We start from the raw sequence: 22516 nt of genomic DNA, 5'->3' as shown, positions 1-22516 counted from the left end.
TGAAATCAACTACATGCCTATTCAACTCCGAGGTGGTTGTATGCATGATAAGTGTATTAGCATCTTCGTACATGGGTGGCAGGTTAGCAGTATGGACACAAATATCATTATTATTAATACAAAAAAAAATTTCTGGGTGTTCTAGGCATGACCATATTTTCTTGTATTGGTCAGCCTTCATTGGTTACCAACATACTGGCACATTAGTTTCAATATTTTAGTTCTAGTCTTTAAGGCTGTTCATGGTTTGGTTGCTCAATGTCTGTCTAATCATATGGTGTGCTATACTCATCCTCAGAATTTATGTTCCTCTGAGAAACATTTATTGGAGGTACCATCCCATAAATCAATAAGATAAAAAGAATTACAGGAAGGCATTTTTGGGGTGGCAGGACCTGTTCTTTGGAACAAACTTCCGGAGGCTTTAAAAAGGGAGAATGACCTGTTGAAGTTCAGGAAATAACTGAAGGCATATCTCTTTTCCTTGGCCTTTGCTACCTAGTGGCTCAGCACTGTTGGTTGGTGGACCCCTGAGCCGAGACGAGGTTGGCGCCATCTACAGGAGGGAACCTCCTGCAAGTCCTCGTCGTCTGGAGGTGGGTATGGTTGGTGTGGAGATCCAACAGGACTTCACCAATAGCCCATGTTCCCCGCAGGTTGAGCCCTTGAGTACCAGGGCCGGCTGGACTTATGTGCAGGTCTCCGGTTGATGACGAATCCCACGAAGACAGCAGACAAAACTGTGTTGGGTATACCAGAGGTAGGGGCCAGTGGCGAGCAACAGAGTCCAGAAGGAAGTCAGGGCAAGTGGGAAGCAGGGAGGAACCGATGAACAGGCAGGAGGTCAAGGCAGGCAGCAGGCGGAGCGAAATCCAGAGAGCGTACGAGGTCAGAAACAGAGAAGCAGTCCACGGAGTCGGAGAACCGGAGCAGGAGCATGGAGTCAGGAGCAACCAGCTACTCTAGCAGAGAGGGACCTGTTGCTGAGGCAAGGGGGAAGCGGCAAGGCTGGTTTTATATAGTTCCCCAGCCTGTTGTGATCAGCGAGGGCCGCGGGGAACTTTCCTGCAGTTGGCCCTTTAAGTTGGGAGGAGAGAAGCGTGCACGTAGGGAGCCGACGGGTGAGTCGGCATTGGCTGTGGCAGAGGCAGCAGCTCCGGCTCCCTGCCTCACGACCTGTGTGCGGAGCTGGTGGCATGGTGGGCTGTGCATGGACGGGCAGGAGTGGGCCTCCTGCTTCGAAAGGTGAGGGAAGCCGGCTGCGGAGGTTTGAAGTCAGCGAGCGCAACAAGCACAAGGAGTTCAGTGTTTCTTGAGATGACTTGCATGGGCATCAGTTTGGGTGGGCACTGCTACATAAGCAGATATGTTGTCTTTTGTTTAGTTTGAGATGTCATTATGTAAGTTTACTTGTTCCTTACTGAGGTTTGTGAATCAACAGGTTATACTTAAGAATATAAGAACGTAAAAAATTGCCATACTGGGTCAGACCAAGTATGGCAATCAAACCCAGCATCCTGCTTCCAACAGTGGCCAATACATGCTACAAGTACCCAAAAATTAAGTTTATCCCATGCTGCTGATGCTAGTAATAGGAGTGGCTATTTTCTAAGTCAACTTGATTAATAGCAGGTAATGGACTTCTCCAAGACCTTATCCAAACCTTTTCTAAACCCTGCTATACTAACTGCACTAACCAGATCCTCTGGCAGCAAATTGCAGAGTTTAATTATGCGTTGAGTGAAAATGAATTTTCTCTGATTAGTTTTAAATGTGCTACATGCTAACTTCATGGAGTGCCCCTAGTCCTTCTATTATCAACTTCAGACTGGCAGCCCTGGTGCTGCCTTGGAGGAAGAAGGTCTCATGATTGGAGAGCATCAACTGGGTGCAGCAGGAAAGGATCCTGTAGCAAGGACCTGCTCTCCAGGTGATGCATTGTCCTTTCGCACCGAGGATATCTCCCTAAGGCCTACTGCCCAGGAGGGAAGGGTTAGGTTGGCCATCATAGTTGATGATTCGATTATTAGGAATGTGGATAGCTGGGTGGCTGGTGGGCAGGAGGATTGCCTGGTAACATACTTACCTGGTGCGATGGTGGCGGACCTCACGCGTCACCTAGATAGAATTTTAGACAGTGCTGGGGAGGAGCCGGCTGTCATGGTTCATGTGGGCACCAACGACATAGGAAAATGTGGGAGGGAGGTTCTGGAAGCCAAATTTAGGCGCTTAGGTAGAAAGCTTAAATTCAGAACCTCCAGGGTAGCATTTCTGAAATGCTCCCTGTTCCATGCGCAGGTCACCAGAGGCAGGCAGAGCTCCGGAGTCTCAATGCGTGGATGAGACGATGGTGCAAGGAAGAGGGATTCAGTTTTGTTAGGAACTGGGGAACCTTTTGGGGAAGGGGGAGTCTCTTCCGAAGGGATGGGCTCCACCTTAACCAGGGTGGAACCAGACTGCTGGCGCTAACCTTTAAAAGGAGATAGAGCAGCTTTTAAACTAGAACAAAGGGGAAAGCCGACAGTCACTCAGCAGCACATGTTTCGGAGAGAGTTATCTTCAAAGGATAATAATGTTGCATTAGAATTAGGGCATCCCGACAGTGAGGTTCCAATAATAAGAAAAGTAGTCCAAGTGCCTGTAACTAAAACCTCACCTGAGCTAAAAAATTCTAAAGAAGCCCTAAAGAAGAGATTGTATGTGCAAGCGCGTACCTAAGGCAGGCCACGGGCAGCATCCATCGGTGGCATGTGTGCTGCATCAGAGAGCAGATGGCGTCTTAGGAATGAATGCGGCTGGTCACTAGACCCTCCCACAGCTGGCCAAATGTAAAATACTTTTTACACAAATTTCTCGTATACAATTTTCTTTTTCAGAAATTACAGTAAGACAATAGGCAAAAAATGCTATTTAAAACTGACTTGCTGTTTTTGTACCCTACTTTTGCTCATTTCTTAAATCTAGCCCAATATGATATTCATTTGCACGTTCTCTTATTTGTACATGCTATATGCTTTGTCTTTCTGTGTATCAAATCTTAATAATAAACTTAATTCGTCACCTAAAATAGAGTACAGTATGTAGTATAGCACCAAAGGCTACTGGATGAAATATTATTTAGAACAAACAGATATATTAATTTCCAGTTCCCTGTACGTACTCGGATCAGTCCAGACTGTGGGTTGAGCCTCCTTTCCAGCAGGTGGAGACAGACTAAAACTCAGAGCCTATCCTGTAACCCTTCAGTATTTGTCTGTCTCCAGCAGGTGTAGCAGCTCACCCTTCGGTTCTCTGCTTAGGCTAGTCAGCCTTTTCTTCTTCCTTAGGTTCAAGCAAGTACTTATTTGTAGTCTTTTTTTTCTATTTGAAAAGGAAAGTTTTTCTCTTAGTGACTTTTTTCCTTTTTTCTGTGAGGGAGACGGATCCGTCTCCCAGCTCTTGCCGGACTCAGGGGGGCTTTGCCCCTTGTGCGCTGCATAGCCTGAGTCCGTATCCGCTTCCAGGTGTGGGGACCGAGTCTCTCTGAGTCTCGTCTCCCCCCCCCCCCCCCCCATCTGGCTGCCGAGAGGGTTTAGAACCCGACTGCTGCGCTCAGTAAAAAAAAAAAAATAATAATTACTTAAGATTAGTTTTAAAGTTTTGAATATAAGTTACAGGTATTCCCCTACCTCTAACTTATTTGCAGCAGTAGACCAGTCTTTTTTCCTTTTCTGGTCTTAGCCGGCCTTGAACCGGCATGCAGACAGGCAGGAGTCAGCAGGTTTCCCTCCTGCTTCACTCCGGGCCTGCAGGCTGTCACTGAAACCTTTTTTTCTATTTTTTTCTCTTCAGAAGCGGCTCTCCTATGCCGCAGCAGGCAGCCTGCCTCTTCTATGGGCAGCCCTCTTCACGTTTTTCGCGGCAGGGCCTCTGCTCTGCTTGTCTGCCGGGTGGGGAAGGTCCCTCCTCGGCAGGACAAGCAAATTTAGCCTGGGGATCGTCTCCCTCAGGCATGGCCAGGCCGTTCCAGGGTCGGCAGAGCCCGGGAACGGTGGCCATTTTGGATTTTTCATCGGCTCCGTTTTCGGAGCTGCCTGAGGCCCGATTTTTCTGAGATACCCACCGATTTGAGCCCCGCGGGTCCCCAAGAGGGGTTCCCCTCCCCCCGCCTCGCCCCCCTCCCCTCCCCCCTTCTGGGAAATCCAGGGTCCGTTTTTCTCCTGAATTCATCCTCCTCATGCACAAATCTTATTTAGCCAGCCTGCAGGAGGAGGACGAAAGCCCCCCCCCCCCGCCGAAAATCCCTCGCTCTGCGCCATTGACTGCTGGCCCGGCTGCGGAGTCCCATGGGGAGGTTCGGGTGCGGGTGGTCCCGGGGGTGCCTCCCGACTCCCCGGTGGATCCAGGGTTCCCAGACCCCGCCGTTTCCCCGGATCCGGAGGATACCCCTCCTCTGGAGGGAGATGACCCCAGAGCCCTTGTCTTGTTCCGCAAGGAGGAGTTAGAGCCACTCATCCCCTTCATCCTCCAGGAATTGGGTTTAGAGGGGCCCACTGTGGATAATCTGATGGAATCCTTGCCTAAAGATATGGACCCAGTCCTGGGGGGTCTCAGGGCTCCGGCTACTGCTTTTCCCTTCCACCCCATGCTCAAGCTCCTGATCCTGCGGGAATTGGAGGCCCCTGAGGGGGCGCTCTGGGTGGGGCGTGCCATGGACAAACTCTGTCCCCTCCTGGAGGAATGTTTGGAAATGCTAAAGAATCCCTCTGTGGACTCCTATGTTTCAGCGGTCACTAAGCATACCACGATCCCGGTGGAGGGATCGACGGCACTCAAGGACGGGCAGGATCGTAAGCTGGAAGCTCATATGAAACGTTTCTTCGAAGTCTTGGCTCTCGGGTTCCGGGCGACTTGCTGCAGCAGTCTCATGCTGCGGGCAGGCCTCAGGTGGGTTCAGCAATTACTCTGCACCCAAGACCTCCCGCCGGCAGAGGCGGAGCAGGCGGAGCGTCTAGAAGCCGTAATCGCTTACAGGGCAGATGCACTCTATGATCTAGTTCGTGTCCAGGCGAAGGCGATGGCTTCGGCAGTGTCTGCCCGGAGGCTCCTCTGGCTACGCAATTGGTCGGCCGATCAGTCTTCCAAAGCCCGCTTAGGCACGATGCCTTTCAAAGGTAAGATGCTCTTTGGTGAGGACCTTGAGAAGCTTATGGACTCCTTGGCGGACAACAAGGTCCATAAGCTCCCGGAGGACCAACTTAAACCTACCTGGTCGTACACGCCCTCCCATTCTCGCTTCCGGGGTCAGCGTCGTTATACTCCGTGTGGACGGAGTGGTTCCTTGAGGGGCTTTTCTTCTCGAGCTCAGTCTTGGTCTCAGTCCTTTAGTGGGCGGCGGCCCTTTTGCGAGAGCCAGCTCGCGCGCTCCACCCCCAAGCCTGCCACGCAATGAAGTTCAGCTGACTCATTCCTCGGTCCCCTACCTCGGTGGCCGTCTCTCCCTGTTTTACAAGGAATGGGTCAAAATCATGTCGGATCAGTGGGTCCTCAACATTATCAGAGACGGGTACGCCTTCGAGATTGATCGCGACCTTGCGGATCTTTTTCTCTTCTTGCCATGCGGGCGGTCCAAGAGGGAGCAAACCCTCACCAGACTCCTGGATCTGGGCGCGGTGGTCCTGGCCCCGGAGAGGGAGCTTGGCGCCGGCCAGTATTCCATTTACTTCGTCGTCCCCAAGAAAGACGGGTCCTATCGTCCGATTCTGGACCTCAAGAGGGTCAATCGGGCCCTCAAAATTCCTCATTTCCGCATGGAGACCCTGCGAGCGGTCAGCGCAGCGGTTCGCCCCGGAGAGTTTCTCGCTTCTCTCGATCTCACAGAGGCGTACTTCCATATTCTGATTCACCGCGACTACCAGAAGTATCTCCGCTTCCATGTTCTCAACCAGGACTTCCAGTTTCGGGCGCTTCCCTTCGGTCTCACGACCGTGCCTCATACCTTCACCAAGGTCATGGTGGTGGTCGCGGCGGCTCTGTGTCGGGAAAGAATCCTTGTCCATCCCTATCTGGACGACTGGCTCATCAGGGCCAAGTCGGAAGCTTCCTGTCAACGAGCGGTGAATTGCGTTTTATCTCTCCTCGCTTCCCTCGAGTGGATAGTGAATTTCTCCAAGAGCAACCTTCAGCCCTCCCAGGAGTTAGAGTTCCTGGGAGCCCACTTCAACACCTGAGTAGGCAAGGTCTTCTTACCGCGTGCGTGCGTTCTCAAGCTGATCGAGCAGATCCAGAATCTGATTGCTCTACCTTCCCCGACGGCCTGGGACTACCTGCAGGTTTTGGGATCTATAGCTTCCACCATCGACCTCGTCCCCTGGGCCTTTGCTCATATGCGTCCGTTACAGAAAGCTTTGCTATCCCACTGGCAGCCGGTGTCGGAACAGTTTCACATGGTCCTTCCGTTCTTGGACTCTACAGTCGACAACTTGCAGTGGTGGCTGTCGCTCTCTCATCTCCTCCAGGGGATGCCTCTCCAAGCGCCACAGTGGACGATAGTAACCACGGACGCCAGTCTGTCAGGCTGGGGTGCAGTTTGTCTCTCCCAGTCCACCCAGGGAACCTGGTCGCAGACTCAGTCTCGCTGGCACATCAATCGGTTGGAGACCCTGGTGGTACGCCTGGCCCTTCAGGAGTTCCTCCCCCTGCTCCGCGGCAAGGCAGTAAGAGTCCTGTCCGACAACTCTACCACGGTGGCCTACATCAATCGCCAAGGGGGCACTCGCATTCCCCTGGTGGCCCTGGAAGCCAGCCGTCTCTTCACATGGGCGGAATGGCATCTGCAGTGCCTGGCGGCCTCCCACATCGCGGGCAAGGAAAATGTCCAAGCCGATTTCCTCAGCCGTCAATCGCTCGATCCGGGGGAGTGGGAACTCTCGGATACGGCCATGGCTCTGATAGTGGACAGGTGGGGTCCCCCCCACCTAGACCTCATGACGACCCTGCGCAATTCCAAGGCCAATCGGTTCTTCAGCCACTGGAGGGAGCACGGCTCAGAGGCCGTGGATGCTCTGGCTCTTCCTTGGCCAGCGGACGTCCTCCTGTACGTGTTCCCCCCGTGGCCCCTGGTGGGAAAAGTTCTCAGAAGAATCGAACTCCACCGGGGACCCGTGGTTCTGGTAGCACCCGAGTGGCCGCGAAGACCGTGGTTCGCAGATCTCATCAACCTGGTGACGGACGGACCCCAGCGACTCTGTCATCTACCTCGTCTACTTCAACAGGGGCCTGTATTTTTCGACCAGGCCGATCGCTTCTGTCTAGCGGCCTGGTTTTTGAACGGCGACGCCTGAGGCGTAAGGGCTATAAGGAAGAGGTCATCTCCACCTTGCTACGGGCCCGGAAACAGTCGACTTCCCTGGCCTGTGTGCGCATCTGGAAAGTTTTTGAGTCTGTTTGTGCGGAGTCGGGTATCCCAGCGCGCTCCGCCCCGGTCTCCGTGGTCCTTTCTTTTCTTCAGAAGGGTCTCTCCAAGGGCCTCTCCTTCAGTTCTCTGCCCGTACAGGTCTCTGTGCTCGGCTCTCTCCTGGGTCGGTGGAAGGTCATTCCCTAGCGGGCCATCCGGACGTGATTCAGTTTCTGAGGGGCGTCAAATATCTCCGCCCCCCCCCCCTCTCGTGCCACGTGCCTGTCGTGGAGTCTTAATCTGGTCCTTCGGGCTCTCTGTGCGGCTCCATTCGAACCTCTCCATCACGCTACGCTAAAGGACCTCACGCTAAAAACTGTCTTTCTGGTCTCTATCTCCTCCGCTCGGCGGATCTCCGAGATTCAGGCGTTGGTCCTGTCGGGAGCCCTTCTTGCGTTTTTCTGATTCAGGGGTCTCTCTCAAGACGTTTCCTTCTTTCTTGCCCAAAGTTGTTTCCACCTTCCACGTCAACCAGTCGGTAGAACTCCCTGCGTTTTCCCCAGAGGAGATTGTGTGTATGCCTGGGGGTGATCTCCGTCGACTAGATGTCAAACGGGTCCTGCTTCGCTATCTCCAGGTTAACAACGACTTTCGCGTTTTGGACCATCTCTTTGTCCTTTGGAGTGGTCCCAACCGGGTTAAGCCAGCTTCTAAGACTACTATTGCGTGGTGGTTGAAAGAAGTGATCTCTTTGGCCTATCTTTGCCAAGATCGACCGGTTCCCGAGGGCCTGAAGGCTCATTCTCTGCGCTCTCAGGCTACTTCTTGGGCGGAGAGTCAATCTGTTTCTCCGCAGGAAATTTGCAGGGCCGCCACTTGGACATCCTTGCATACTTTTGCTCAACACTACCGTCTGGATGTGCACGCTCCGGTTTTCGGTTCCTTTGGGCGACAAATGCTTCGAGCGGGACTGTCTTGGTCCCACCCGGTTTAGGGAAGCTTTGGTACATCCCACAGTCTGGACTGATCCGGGTACGTACAGGGAAAGGAAAATTAGTTCTTACCTGTTAATTTTCGTTCCTGTAGTACTACGGATCAGTCCAGACGCCCTTCCCTGTCTGTCTTTATTATGTCCTCTCGAAGCTTGTTTCTTGCAGGTTTGCAGATTCTATTACTTCTTTTTTGTGCAAGAATACTGAGCAATTACACTGGAAGCCTTGGTTGTTTGAATACCAAGTATATGCAAGAGCGTATAGGTATACCATATTTATTACATTGTTCTACAGTTGCTCCATTGAGCTTTATGGTTACTTGCTTGATCCTATTTGGGTTTTGTTATTTTTCTGCTTTGACAATGGTTATACTGAAGGGTTACAGGATAGGCTCTGTCCTCATATAGGATATCCTTTCAGTTTTAGTCTGTCTCCATCTGCTGGAAAGGAGGCTCAACCCACAGTCTGGACTGATTCGTGGTACTACAGGAATGAAAATTAACAGGTAAGAACTAATTTTCCTCTCATTTGTCATGCTATTGTACTCTTAATAAAATACATTCATTGCTGTCCTCACCATAATTATGTACTGAGGATTTTCCAGCTGTGGTTTACATTGGTAATGTTTATTTTCAAGCAGGCTGAATTGAGTGGTCAAATGAGTGAAGCAGACGGGCAGATGGGGGTTATTCCTGCGAACACTCAGCTCCAGACAGCCCTCTCTGTTAATCTGGGCTCTAATACACATTCCCGTCATGTGGAGCTTACTATTTCTACATCAAATGGTGAGGCTTGGTTTGTAGTTTGTACTAATATAGTAATGTATTAAATGACAGATAAAGACTAAAAGGCCCATCCAGTCTGCCTAGCAAGGTATTTAAGGTTGTAACTGTTAATGTATTCTAACCTGAAGCATTGTACTGTAAATCCAGTACTTAGCTCCTGGCTCAGATTAATCACTAGGGATCTGTATGGAAAAACGTTTCGGTTTGGTTCAGGCCCAAACATTCTATTTGTATCTTTCTGTCTCCATTAAAGTCAATGGAGGAAGCTATACATCCTATTTTGGGATCTAACATTGCGGTTTTCTTTTTTTTTTTTTTGCAATTAACGTTTTATTGGATTTTGAAAAATTACAACACTTTTACAATTGAATTATAACAACAATGTAAATAACATAAAAAAGCGGTTAGCATTCATCCCGTCCCTCCCCCCCTCCCACCCATTTTCTACTACAATTCAATGATATAATAGACTATAAGCTTCCAGCTTGTATGAACATTATGGTTTTCTATCCATTTTTAATGAAATTTGTAGGTAAGCACACATGAGGAACAGCATTCTAGGACACTAAGAGTGGGGCAAAGTGGCATCAAGAATGGCATAAATAACCCAAAGGCCTGGGACGAGGCAAAGAAGAACAAGGCACTGTGAAAGGAACAAGGCAAACAAATAGTGTTGAGAACCCCCCAAAGCACAGTGAAAGGGCCAAGGGGCACCAACAACAGTAATACGATCTCCCCAAGGAAAAACAAGAAGAGCAAAGCAAAACCAACAGTGGCATGAACTGTTAGGGGAGCAAAGCAGCCCAAACAGAGGCAGGAACACAATGGCAAGAACATATGGAGGCTCCAAAAGAGGGGCAAAGGGCACCAACCCTGGCATAAACAGTCCAAGGCAACAAAAGGAGTAATGAAATATCAACAGTAGCATAAACACCTCAAGGCACTGTGAGAGGGGCAATGCAGCACTAACAGTAGCAAGAAACTCCAAGGTTCCAAAAGAGAGGCAAATGGTAGCAGCAACAGTGGCACAAAGACCCCAAAGCACTGCGAGAAGGGAAAAGCACCACAAACAGTGACCTGAAGCCAGTGTCAGCACAGACAATATACAGAGGTCAAGCCTCAGCGCTGACATTGCCACTATTAGGGTCTTGGCTAGAGTCCCCTAAAATAATTAGTAACCAAAACTAGTTTTCTAATCTGTTCTGGTCTAGTAGCTCAGGTGGTAAGTGCCATGCACAGGTATACAGAAAGTCATGGGTCCAAATCCCAGTAGTCAAGAAGAAATTTGCTTTTAACCATAAGCAAAAAAAAAAACAAAAACATTCATCAAGGTGGTTTCTTCATGCTTAAACATTTCCAGTATTTCTTCTAAAAAGAACTGAAAAGAAACTGGAATGCAAGTGGCAGAAATCAAAAACAACCTGGCAGGATGCAGATAGTATTAGCTACTCTATTGCAAGGACATTGCAGAAGCATAAAATAACCTACTATACAAAAACAATCAAGCAAGCAGAAAACTCACCTAGAGAATTATTCCATACCATCCACAAATTCTTTGGATCTGCCACCCTCTTGCCTATCCCTCACTCACAACTGAGACTCACTGCAAAAAATTAGTCACTCTCTTCACAGAAAAGAATATATGTTTGCATTTGGTCTAACCTAGATACAGCCCTAGTAGGAAGCCCATCACAAATGCAATAGGCTCCATTACCTCATTCTCTTACAACCTTCTAACCACAATAAGGAAGATGTTGACTCCCTCAAGCCAGTCACCTGACAGGAGGATCCTTATCCCAACTGGTTAATCAAACAAGCCAAAGCTAGTCTGCTACACTGTGTCCAGACTATCACAAGCACGTTAGTAGCACATATCAAGCTGCCTACAAAGAACAATAATAAAATCCACACTGAGAAAATCTAACCTTGATAATAATAACTTGAACTGTTACCTAATTCCAATCCTCCCTTCTTAAGTAAGATTACTGAACAGGTGGTACTACTACAACTATCCAAATACTTACTGCCAACACCCTGGACCCCTACAATCTGGTTTCATAGAACCATGCCATACTGGGTCAGACCAAGTGTCTATCAAGCCCAGCATCCTGTTTCCAACAGTGGCCAATCCAGGCCATAAGAACCTGGCAAGTACCCAAAAACTAAGTCAATTCCATGTTACTGTTTCTAGAAATAGCAGTGGCTATTTTCTAAGTCATCTTAATTAATAACAGGTAATGGACTTCTCCTCCAAGAACGTATCCAATCCTTTTTTAAACACAGCTACACTAACTGCACTAACCACATCCCCTGGCAGACAAACCATATGCGATCTAGTCTGCCCATCCTCATCAACTGCTCAGCTCTACAATTCCCTACCATTCTCATGCTTTCTTGATTTCAGATACTGCCCTTTTCTCCACAAACTGCACTAGGAAGCTGTTCCATTTTATCCACCTCCCTTTCTATAAGGAATATACAGGACAAGGCAGACCTCATCGTGATAGCACCAGCGTGGCCCAGGCAACCTTGGTACGCCTACCTACTCAAGTTGTCCATAGATGACTCAATTCAAGTTGAGGATCGCAGGATCTACTATCACAGGATCAGGGCTCTCTGCTACATCCTATGCACAAGTCATTACATTTGACAGCATGGAGATTGAGTGGTCATTACTAGCAGAGATGGGTTTATCCCACACTGTACAAGACGTCATACTATCAGCCAGAAAGCTGTCCACACGAAGTAATTACTAGTTCAAATGGAGAAAATACACTACGTGGTGTACACAGCACCACTTTGACTCATGGCACTGCCCGCCTGAAGAACTGTTAGAATACCAACACACACACTCTTTGCAGCGGGGCTTGCAACAGCTTCAGTGAGAGTTCATTTGAGTGCTATTGTGGCCTTGCATGTCCTCCATAATGGTCAATCGATTTCCATGCACCCAATAGTTTCTCGATTCATGACGGGCCTTGCCCACCTTCAACCCCCAGTTTCGAAGCCAACAATTCCATGGGACTTGAACATCGTACTGGAACGGTTCATGTTATCTCCATTTGAACCTATGGACTCTTCCCACATAAAATACCTTACGTGGAAGGTAGTCTTCTTAATAGCAGTTACTTCTGCACAGAGAGTCAGTGAAATTCAAGCATTAGTTCACTACAGTCCATATCTGGTATTCCACCACCATAAAGTGGTTCTTCGAATGCACCCATCCTTCCTTCCAAAAGTGGTTTCTGCCTTCCACCTCAACCAATCTATTGAGCTTCCAACATTTTTTCCAAGACCGCATAGCAATGACAGAGAAAGATTGCTACACACGTTGGATTGTAAAAGAGCTCTAGCTTACTACAAAAGCAGAACAAAAATTGGGTCCAGACCCTCTCAATTTTTCCTCACATTTAACCCAAATGCTCCAGGTCAACCTGTAGCCAAGAGAACTATCTCCAGCTGGATTGTTCAGTGCATAACATTTTGTTACGAGAAGAGGGGTTTACGATTCTCTTCCGCACCAAATGCCCATCAAGTACGGGCAGTATCCACTTCAACTGCGCATCTAAGTCATGTTCCGCCAATCGACATATGTAAGGCGGCGACATGGTCCTCTCTACATACCTTCAGTGCACATTACTGCCTGGACCAGTAATCAACAGAAGATACCAAAGTGGGCAAAGAATTACTCAATACCCTACAGAAATAACTTTCAACACCGGCTGTCCACAATCCAAGGTCACGCAAGTAATAGAAACAAAGAACAACACTTACACAGCGTGACCATTCAGCTTGGGACTCCCAAAACAGCATGGCTGATTCAGCCCTGCTATCGATGGGGAAAAAGCAAGTTTGCTTACCGTAAATGATGTTTCCGTAGACAGCAGGATGAATCAGCCATGCTAACCCGCCCACCTCCCTGGACAGCCATGTAAAGAAACATTTAATTAATTAAGTTACTGCTATGTCACAGACTGAGGAGAATCTGCTTTTCCTGCGCGGGAACTCACGCGCAGCCGCACAGAGTTGAACTCTGTAATAGCTTTGGAAAGCTCCGCCTTCCCAGGCTTGACAGACAGCCCAAGACAGCATGGCTGATTCATCTTGCTATCTACGGAAACACTGTTTACTGAAAGCAAACTTGCTTTTATTCCTAAAATATTGTGCAATACTGTTATAGAAGACATTGTTAATATGGTCGAGGGGTTCAGACTTTACCGTAGATAGTGACTTAACAATATTGAAGAGGATGTTGATTGCCATTAGCTACCTAAATTTTATATTCTACCTGAATTTTATTTGCATAAAAGGATTTTTTTACGAGATTAATTGGTTTTTTATATTTAATCAGGCAAGCAAAGAAGGCATTTTTCTGAGATGGAATGGGGTTCTTTTGTCAACGTTGTTCAGAGCGTCTGAGTGCAGTTTTCAGCATTCTTAGGGTGGGGGAGAACCAGGGGGCAGAGGGCTTGGAAAGAATGGAACATAGCTTTTTGTTGCAATTGAGTCTAAGGAATGTGTGATAGAGGAATTCCAATTCAAGACCAGGCAGTTAATATCAGTACCAATAAATGTAGGCATATTTGGGAGAAAAGCTTCAGTGAAGGAAACTGGGTCGACATTTTTCCTCCTCAACAGTTTTTTATCGCCATGTCTAGTGTTAAAGATCTTATAATTAATGTTACTTGAGACATGAATTACACACCCTACGTCCTGCCTAAAGTGGTGACAGACTTCCATCTTAACTAGTCAGTCGTCCTGTCAGAATTTTTTCCCAGGCCCCATTTGTACCAAGATGAACGAGCACTGCACAGTTTGGACTGTAAGCGAACTTTAGCCTTCTACCTGGAGCAGACAGAAGCCCATAGACGTCCACACAACTTTTTATTTCTTTTGATAGGAATAGGTTGGGTGTTGCCATTCTCAAACAAACACTTTCCAGTTGGCTATCAGATTGCATCTCCTTCTGTTATGCCCAAGCATGACTGCATCTTGGGGTCATATAAAGGCTCATTCTGCTCATGGCAGTGTCTGTGGTCCACTTGTGAGCAGTTCCCGTGGAGAAGATCTACAAGGCCGAGAAATGGAATTCTCTCCATACATTCACATATCATTAGTATCTGTATGGGGATGGCCGACGCGATGATAGGACATTTGACCAGTCTGTCCTTCGGAACCTCTTTGAGGTGTAGAACTCAGTTCCCCCGCCTAGGGCCTGTTGTTTGGGTTCAGGCTGTTTCCCCCTCTGTTACCAACAGCACCAGTGTTGTGCCTGTTGGCACCTGGTTGGGTGTCTATTGGTCCCCTTTTGTTTTGGGGAGCAGCCTGTAGCTAGAGATTCACCCATGTGTGAGGACTACCATCCCACTTGCCCTTGGAGAAAGCAGAGTTGCTTACCTGTTACAGGTGTTCTCCGAGGACAGCAGGATGTTAGTCCTCATGAAACCTGCCCGCCACCCCGCGGAGTTGGGTTTCTTCAATTTATTTTTTTTATTATTATAATTCTATGTTACAAGACTGGACCCGCATGGACGCGTGGTATAGGGCATGCTGAGCATGCTCAGTGTATCTAGTCAAAGTTCTAGAAACGTTGACATAGGTTTTCTGCCTTGGGGCCATATCTGATGATGTCACCCATGTGTAAGGACTGCCATCCATGTGTGAGGACTAACAGTCTGCTGACCTCAGAGAAAACCTGTTAAAGGTAAGCAACTCAGCTTTGTGAATGTAAAATATAGGCAAATAATTTTATAAAATGGGTAGAGACATTTGCTAAAGAAAATACATTATGATAATATGTTCAAAACTAAATATGAATGTAAGCCCAGGCCCAACTGTGAAGAAGCATGAGGCTGTCATTGTTAAATTATTGCATGTGATATTTTGTATGTTGGTTATAACACTTATTGATGCTTGTGCCGTGCAAAGTTTTTGATTGTTTTCTTTCCATCCCTCAGACACTATTATTCGAGCAGTCCTAATATTTGCAGAGGGGATTTTCGAAGGGGAGAGCCATGTTGTTCATCCCAGTGTGCAGAATCTCTCCAGTCGCATTAGAGTCCCCATCCTTCCTCCCAAAGATGTTCCAGTGGATCTCCACATCAAAGCCTTCGTGGGTTACAAAGGCAGGTGGGAGTCATGCCGAAGACAGCACTACAATGCTGTTTGATTCAGTTTCTTTGCCATCTTTCACCTGGGACATCATGCGAGCTGGTGGAGAGAAGTCATCTTGTCTGGCTGACCTGAGGGTGCAGAGGTGTGTGTGGTTCACAGTTTCTGTTTTTGTCTCTCCAGCACACAGTTTCATGTGTTTGAGCTGACCCGGCAGCTACCTCGCTTTTCAATGTATGCACTATGCAATCCTGGCTCAGCTCTGGAATCAAAGAGCTTTGTTAAATTTACCATCAATGAGCGAGTACAGAGGGTGAGTCTCACACTAGCTCTTTTTCATTTTTTAATAATCTTTCCTATTCTTACATTTAATAAAGACTGCTACTGAATTTTCCATTGCTTTACTAAACATTGTGCCATATGTTTTTTCTATGTATTTCTTAAAAGGCTGTATTCCTTACCCTTTCATTTGAGGAATTTATTGCTGATTAATGGAAAATTGTGAAGTGGTACTTAACCCTATTTTCTGGACTGAATCGAGATAATGTCCTGCTTTTTGGTGTCAAATCAATACCTATAAACGACACTTGACCGACGTGCCGCAAATGCGCAGTAGAGACCAGCTCTACCGCGCATGTGCGGGCGAGCACGTCGGCCTCAGGCAGCGTCAGGGAAAACAATGGCGGCGTCGAGTGGCGGTTCGCGGCGGCGGTTCGCAGCGGCAGTTGGCGGTTCGCGGCGGTGGTTCGCAGCGCCGGCGGGCGGCGGTTCGCGGCGGCGGTTCGCAGCGGGCGGTGGCAGCAGCGAGGGAGGGAGGAGAGAGAGAGCGGGAGGGAGAGAGCGGGAGGGAGGGAGTGAGTTCAGGGAGGGAGAGGGGGGACTGAGTGAGAGGGAGTGAGTGGGACTGAGGGGGGGGAGGGAGAGAGTGGGACTGAGGGGGAGAGGGAGGGACTGAGTGAGAGGGAGGGAGTGGGACTGAGGGCAGAGGACAGAGGGAGTGGGAGAGAGTGAGAGGGAGGGACTGAGTGAGAGTGAGTGGGGACTGAGGGGGAGAGGGAGGGAGTGGGACTGAGGGCAGAGGACAGAGGGAGTGGGACTGAGGGGGAGAGGGTGGGAGGGAGAGGGGGGACTGAGTGAGAGGGAGGGAGAGGGGACTGAGTGGGACTAGGGAGGGAATGGGACTGAGGGCAGAGGACAGAGGGAGTGGGACTGAGTGGGAGGGAGGGAGAGAGTGGGAGGAAGGGGAGGGAGACTGAGTGGGAGGGAGGGACTGAGTGGGAGGAGTGGGTGGGGGAGGGGGGTGGTGAAGAGTGAGGGGAGAGAGAATGAGGGGGAGGTGAGAGACAGAGGGATGTAGCCCGTTTTAACGGGCTTAACGGCTTGTATAAAATATTCACAGCTTCTAAATAACAATAATAATACTCCTTGATTTTTTGACACCATCAGGTACATAGCACTGTACAAGAGTGAAGGAGTAACTTAGTGGTTAGAGTAGTGAGCTGTCATGATAACAGAGCAATTTCTTAATGTCTAGTTGGATGAGTCCAGAACCAGTGGGTTATGCACCTCTATCAGCAGATGGAGACAGAACAAAGCTAACATCACAGTATATATATACCCCTGCAGTGACATCAGTCTGCCAGTATTCTCTGTCTCTAGCAGATGGTGGACGTACATCTCTCTACTGGGGATTGCTTCAAGTTTTAGAAGGAGAAATAAAAGGAAATTTAATTCATCCTGCTCTCCTGCGGTGATACCAAATGGTTCCTTCCCCAGTTGAGAAATCCTGAGGTGATTTCCATGGTCCCTCAGATGAGTGCTTTGGTTTGGTAGCTGATTTTCTCAGCCGACGTGAACTTAGCTGTTAAAACAGCTAAAAGGCAGTGGGGGCAGGAAGCTGAGCACGACTGTGACGGTATATGCCCTCTCCCTCCACAGCCGGAGTCCATCTCTGTACTCAGCCAGGAAAGGCTGAGCTCAGGTAAGGATTAAAAAAAAAAAGACAGAGACAGAGTAGAAGAGTTGTTTGTAAGGCCTCCCCCTTCCTCTGGTCTCCGTGCTTGGTGCACTGCTCTGACATTCATTCCCGCCCCCAAGGGAGGTTAAGAGTCTTGGGCAGCCTGGCGGGTTGAGCAGCCTGTGTGAGCTAGACCTTGCTGTTAGGCTTTTCTCTGTGCATTGCTTGGTAGGCTGCAGCAACATTTTCAAGTGCCTTTTCCTGTGCGTTAAGCTGCCCTCGTCAGGACCGTCGGTGCATGCAAGTGCGTCCGGCTGTGAGTCCAGGTTGTGCACCCAGTTTTTGACACTTAGTCAGATGCCTCTTGGGCATCCAGGTGATAGCGGCTTCTGAGTTAGGTGCGCTCTAGCCTGTGCACACAATTTGGGTGCATTGTTGTGTGCTTAAGTTTGGGACGCCTATCTCTGCAACGCCTAGTCTGGGGAAGTCTATATATTACAGCGTGAATTCAGCTGGACATGCACCATTAGTCGCCTGTTAAGCGTACTGATAGACTGATGGCACCTGTGGCTAAGAAACCTAAGTGACTTTTCCTCTGTGCTGCCTGTCATATTCGGGCATCTCAGCCTGGAATGCCCTCTAACTTGTTCCAGTGCTGCTTAGAGGCTCAGGGAGAATTATCTTCCTCTGATTTTACTAAGCCTGGTTCTTCCCAGCCAGGTTACAACCTGGATAAAGACATGTCAGGAGCAGCGCCTGACCTTGGAACTGCCTTAACTGGTTCATCAGTAGGGGAAGGTAGCTCAGTGGGCACAGCACAGGTGCATTCTGGTTCTAGCATGGATCCTTCTGCCTTTTCTTGGGTAGAATGTTTTCAAGGATTGCAATCTTTTCTTCAGATGCAGTCCTCAGCCCCATCCACTCCTGCCACATCAGAGTCTCAGGGGGTGACCTCTCACTCACACGGTACTACTGTTAAATGTTGAAGTACACCTAGATCGGCAGCAGGTCCTACTGATAGGAATCCAGATGTCACGGATGATGAGGCCAATCCTGACTCTCTGGAGGATGGAGAAATTCCTCCGGGACTGGAACCATATAGGACTATGTTGTGGTTCTTTCATAGAGATGATCTACTGGGTCTGATTTCCCAGACATTAAAGATGTTAGGAGTACCTGGGGCAGATTCCATGTCCGAGCCAAAGAAAAATCCCATTTTGGTTTTGTTGCATAAAGCCTCTGTTTTCTCCCTGTTATGGAGGCCATTCAACCAAGAATTGGTTGATCTTGAGTGGTATGCCCCAGAGGCTAATTTCAAAGGGGGTTGGGTTTTGGAAGGCCTGTACCCCCCTGAATCCACTGGTGAGGGAGCATTTGCATTTTCCAAAAGTGTACACACTTGTCTTTGTCATCTCCAAGCAGATGACTATCCCCGTGGAGGGAGGAGCGGCCTTGAAGGATGTACACAATAGAAGGAATGAGGCTATCCTTAAGCAAGCATTTAAAGCAGTGGCAGGGCCTTGCAGATAGCTTCTTGTTCCCTGGTGGCTCGCTCTTGTTTACCTCTCTCTCAGGAGGTTGATGAATCTGGAATGAATTTAGGGCAGTTATGGAGCCAGCAGCCACCTTTTTGGAAGATGTGGGCTGCGATTTTGTCTGCACCTTAGCCAGAGGGGTGGCTTTGGTAATAGCGTCAGGCATTCGTTATGGCTGAGAAATTGGGCGGCCAATGCGACCTCCAAGGCTAACTGTATGAAACTGCCCTTTAAAGGCTTGTTCTTGTTTGGGCATGAATTGGAGAAACTGGCCAGTAAGTGGGGCGAATCTCAGATTCCTCAGTCGCTAGATGATAAGCAGACGCCACACTCCTTTGGCATGAGAGTTTGTGCAAGGGGATCCAAGTGTTTTCAACCCTATAGAGGAGTGACCTTTCAGAGGACTCAACCTTTTGGTCGGTCTCAATCCTTTCGTCCCAGACAGCCCAGACAGGGCATGGGCACGGGTAGTGGAACCTCATGAGCCTCCCAATAAAGGTTTGCCAACCCACCCCAGGAACAGGAGATAGGGGACATGCCACTCTCTCTCTTATCACAGGTGGATTGAAATCACATCAGACTAGTGGATCCTGGAGGTGATGCGAGAGGGATAAGTGCTGGAGTTTTGCAGTGTTCCTTGGGACATGTTCATGGTGTCTCCCTGTCACTCCCCTCAGAAGAAGCAGGCAGTGAAGTGTACATTATCAAGGCTCTTCAGTCTGAGGACTGTGGTCCCAGTGCCCACGTCTCAAGAAAATATGGGTCGATATTCCATTTATTTTGTTGTGCCCAAGAAGGAGGGCTTCTTTTGTCCCATCCTGGACCTCAAAGGGGTCAACCGTCATTTGCAGGTTACTCATTTTCGCATGGAAACATTGTGCTCAGTAATAATGGTTGTGCAGTTGGGGGAGTTCCTGAAGTCTCTGGATTTGTCCGAGGCGTACCTGCATATTCCCTTCCAACTAGAGCACCAATGTTTTCTGTGATTCAGGGTTTGGGGACGCCATTATCAGTTTCGGGTGCTGTCTTTTGGTCTGTCCACTACACCCAGAACCTTTTCCAAGGTTATGGTGGTGGTGGTGGCTGCAGGGTTGAGAAAGGATGGGATCCTGGTACATCCGTATTTGGGATGTACCAGGCTGATTTGGGCAAGTTTCTGGAAGGGCACCAGCTGGTGAAAGTCAAGGTGATTAACCTGTGCAGGAGCTCGGCTGGGTGGTGAACCTGTCAAGAACAGTCTTCTCAGTTGCTAGAGTATTTCAGTGTTCTGTTTGATACAAAGCAGCGCAGGGTTTTCCTACCGGAAGCTTGTATTCAGAAGTTGATGGTGTAGGTATGTCTATTGATGAACACAATATGCCCAACAGTGTGGTCCTATCTGCAGGTACTGTTTGATGGCGGCAACCCTGGAAGTGGTGCCATGGGCGAGGGCGCATATGCATCCTCTTCAGCGCTCCCTGCTGTCTCATTGGAACCCACCATCTCAGGACTATTCGATTCGGCTCCATCTGCCAATGGAGGTCTGCTCTCAACTACAGTGGGGATTACAAGTGGATCATCTAAGAAAGGGAGTTTCCCTAAAATTACCAGACTGGTTAGTACTCATGACAGATCAAGCCTCCAGGATTGGGGAGCTCACTGGCAGGAACTGAAGGTGCAAGGGCGCTGGAATGCAGAAGAGTCTCTCTAGAATATCAATCGGCTGGATGTCCAGGCGGTCGGTTGGTGTGCCTGAAGTTCAGCGTTAGGTTGCAGGGTCGAGCTGTCCGGATAATGTCAGACAATGCAATGACAATGGCTTACATCAATCGGCAGGATGGAACCAAGAGCCAGCAAGTGTCGCAGGACATAGACCAAATTATGGAATGGGCAGAAGTGCATCTTCAACAGATCTCAGCCTTGCACATTGCAGGAAAAGACAATGTGAGAGCAGACTTCCTCAGCAGGGAGAGTCTGGACCCAGGAATAGTTATTGTCAGATGAGGCATTTCAGCTGATAGTGGATTGCTGGGGCCTTCCATTTCTAGACCTGCTGGTGACTTCTCCCACTGTGAAGTTCCTTTATTCTTCAGTCGCAGGAGAGATCCGAAGTCCTTGGGTTTCGATGCTTTCATGAAGGAATGACTGGAGGACAAGCTGCTGTATGCAAGAGACATATCATGAGGTTCTGTGGTTTCTAAACTTTTCCAGAAGACGGATCGCCTGTTTTCTTCCATGGTGGTAGTAAACAGGGCAAGCCAGCTTCGCTACACTAGCTTGCTGGATTAAAGAGGTGGTCACGGCTGCATATGTGGATGCTGAACAGCCGTTGCCTAGTCAGGTTAGAGCTCATTCCACTTGGGCTCAGGCAATGTCATGGGTGGAAGTTAGATTGTTGTCTCCCATCAACATTTGCTGAGTTGCGACCTGGTCCTCCTTACACACCTTTTCCAGGTATTATCATCTGGATGATGTGCGGTTTTGACTGGGCAGTGGGCAGCCTTGTGCTCTGATCGGGAGAAGCTTGGATACATCCCACTGGTTCTGGATTCATCTGACTAGACACTAAGAAATGAGACATTTATTACTTACCTAATAATTTCCTTTTCTTTAGGATAGTCAGATGAATCCAGCTTCCCGCCCTTGGCTACTGTTAACATCAGACAGGACAGTCGGAAAGAAAAACAGTGTTTCCATTTCATCCTGCTACACCAATCCAGTCCAGTCCTTATAGGTTGGTTATTTCCCCTACCAGCATATGGAGGCAGAGCATACTCTTTTATCGTTACATCAGCCCTACTGCTTAGAGATGACGCAGCAGAGAAAGATCTAGTATTCTCATGACAAAACATCAATGCAAAAACCATTGAACTTGAAATATCAAGAAAAATCCCCAAACAAGTTTGGGAAGATAAACTTTCTATATCCAGGAACTTATCCCTTAAAGGAAAGAATAAGGAATAATAGCAAATTGAAGGACAGGAGGAGGACAACAGAGCAACCACAGGCTTGCATCCTGAAACATTTATTAAAAACTATTAAGATGATCTAAGGTTACATGTAGGCTGGTAAATTGTGAGGGAGTCTATAAGAAACTCCCTCAAAACACCTTAAAAGACTGGCCACAGGTATCTGGCCCGGTCTTCCTTAAGGACCAACACCACAAGGAATTCTGGTCCAGTGGAGTTCCCTTTAGCCTGGGTTAAGTTGGCAGGGCCCGGGAAGGTTAGAGAGGCCTTGAGAGCAGAGAGAGAGAGTTTCCGTATGCAAGGACCTCCTACGTTTAAAAGACTGTACGATACCTTAATTAAGGCGAGCCACATTGTTTATTGTGAATCCTGAAGTGAAGATGTGCTTTCCTATATTTTAGTTGGTTTCACTGAAAATAAAGTGCAATTAAGGAACAGACAGAGTTTGACTCCTGCTGCTTGAGCTAACACAGGCTAACCCATAAAATGCCTTAAATACATTCAGAATAATTTTAAACGTAATTCAGAAGTGGATAGGCAGCCAATGAAGACATGCAAGAGCTGGGTTAATATGTTCACGAACACTTTACCCTGTTACATTTCTCATAGTCTCTGAATTTTTCTGAATAGAAGCCAGATAAGCCTCCTCTGGTACTATAGACACTATAGTAGAATGTATAAATGCTACTGACTTTTAGCATCTTTTCTTTCTTTCTTTTCTTTAACTATTGTCTTGCTTTATGAAATACCCTAAGTCTTTTGTCCTGTTTGTCTTATTAGATTGTAAGTTCTATTGAGTAGGGACTGTCTTTT

At 48.2% G+C, this 22516-nt stretch overlaps 1 protein-coding gene across 3 annotated transcripts in view; it reads left to right on the top strand.

The window, feature by feature from the left end:
* The window catches only part of BBS2 (Bardet-Biedl syndrome 2), a 171956-nt gene that overhangs the window by 98023 nt on the left and 51417 nt on the right, over positions 1-22516 (top strand). For 2 of the 3 annotated variants that reach the window (XM_029608716.1, XM_029608718.1), the window contains exons 11-13: positions 9005-9152; positions 15110-15281; positions 15447-15576. In XM_029608716.1, the coding sequence (XP_029464576.1) occupies positions 9005-9152; positions 15110-15281; positions 15447-15576 (450 nt within the window). The remainder of the gene's footprint in view (positions 1-9004; positions 9153-15109; positions 15282-15446; positions 15577-22516) is intronic. The other variant, XM_029608717.1, reaches the window with a different exon arrangement.

Source organism: Rhinatrema bivittatum, chromosome 7, assembly GCF_901001135.1.
Source record: "Rhinatrema bivittatum chromosome 7, aRhiBiv1.1, whole genome shotgun sequence".
NCBI classification, from domain to species: domain Eukaryota; kingdom Metazoa; phylum Chordata; class Amphibia; order Gymnophiona; family Rhinatrematidae; genus Rhinatrema; species Rhinatrema bivittatum.
Note: the sequence above shows the minus strand (reverse complement) of the source record. Positions and strands in the feature narration are given on the sequence as shown.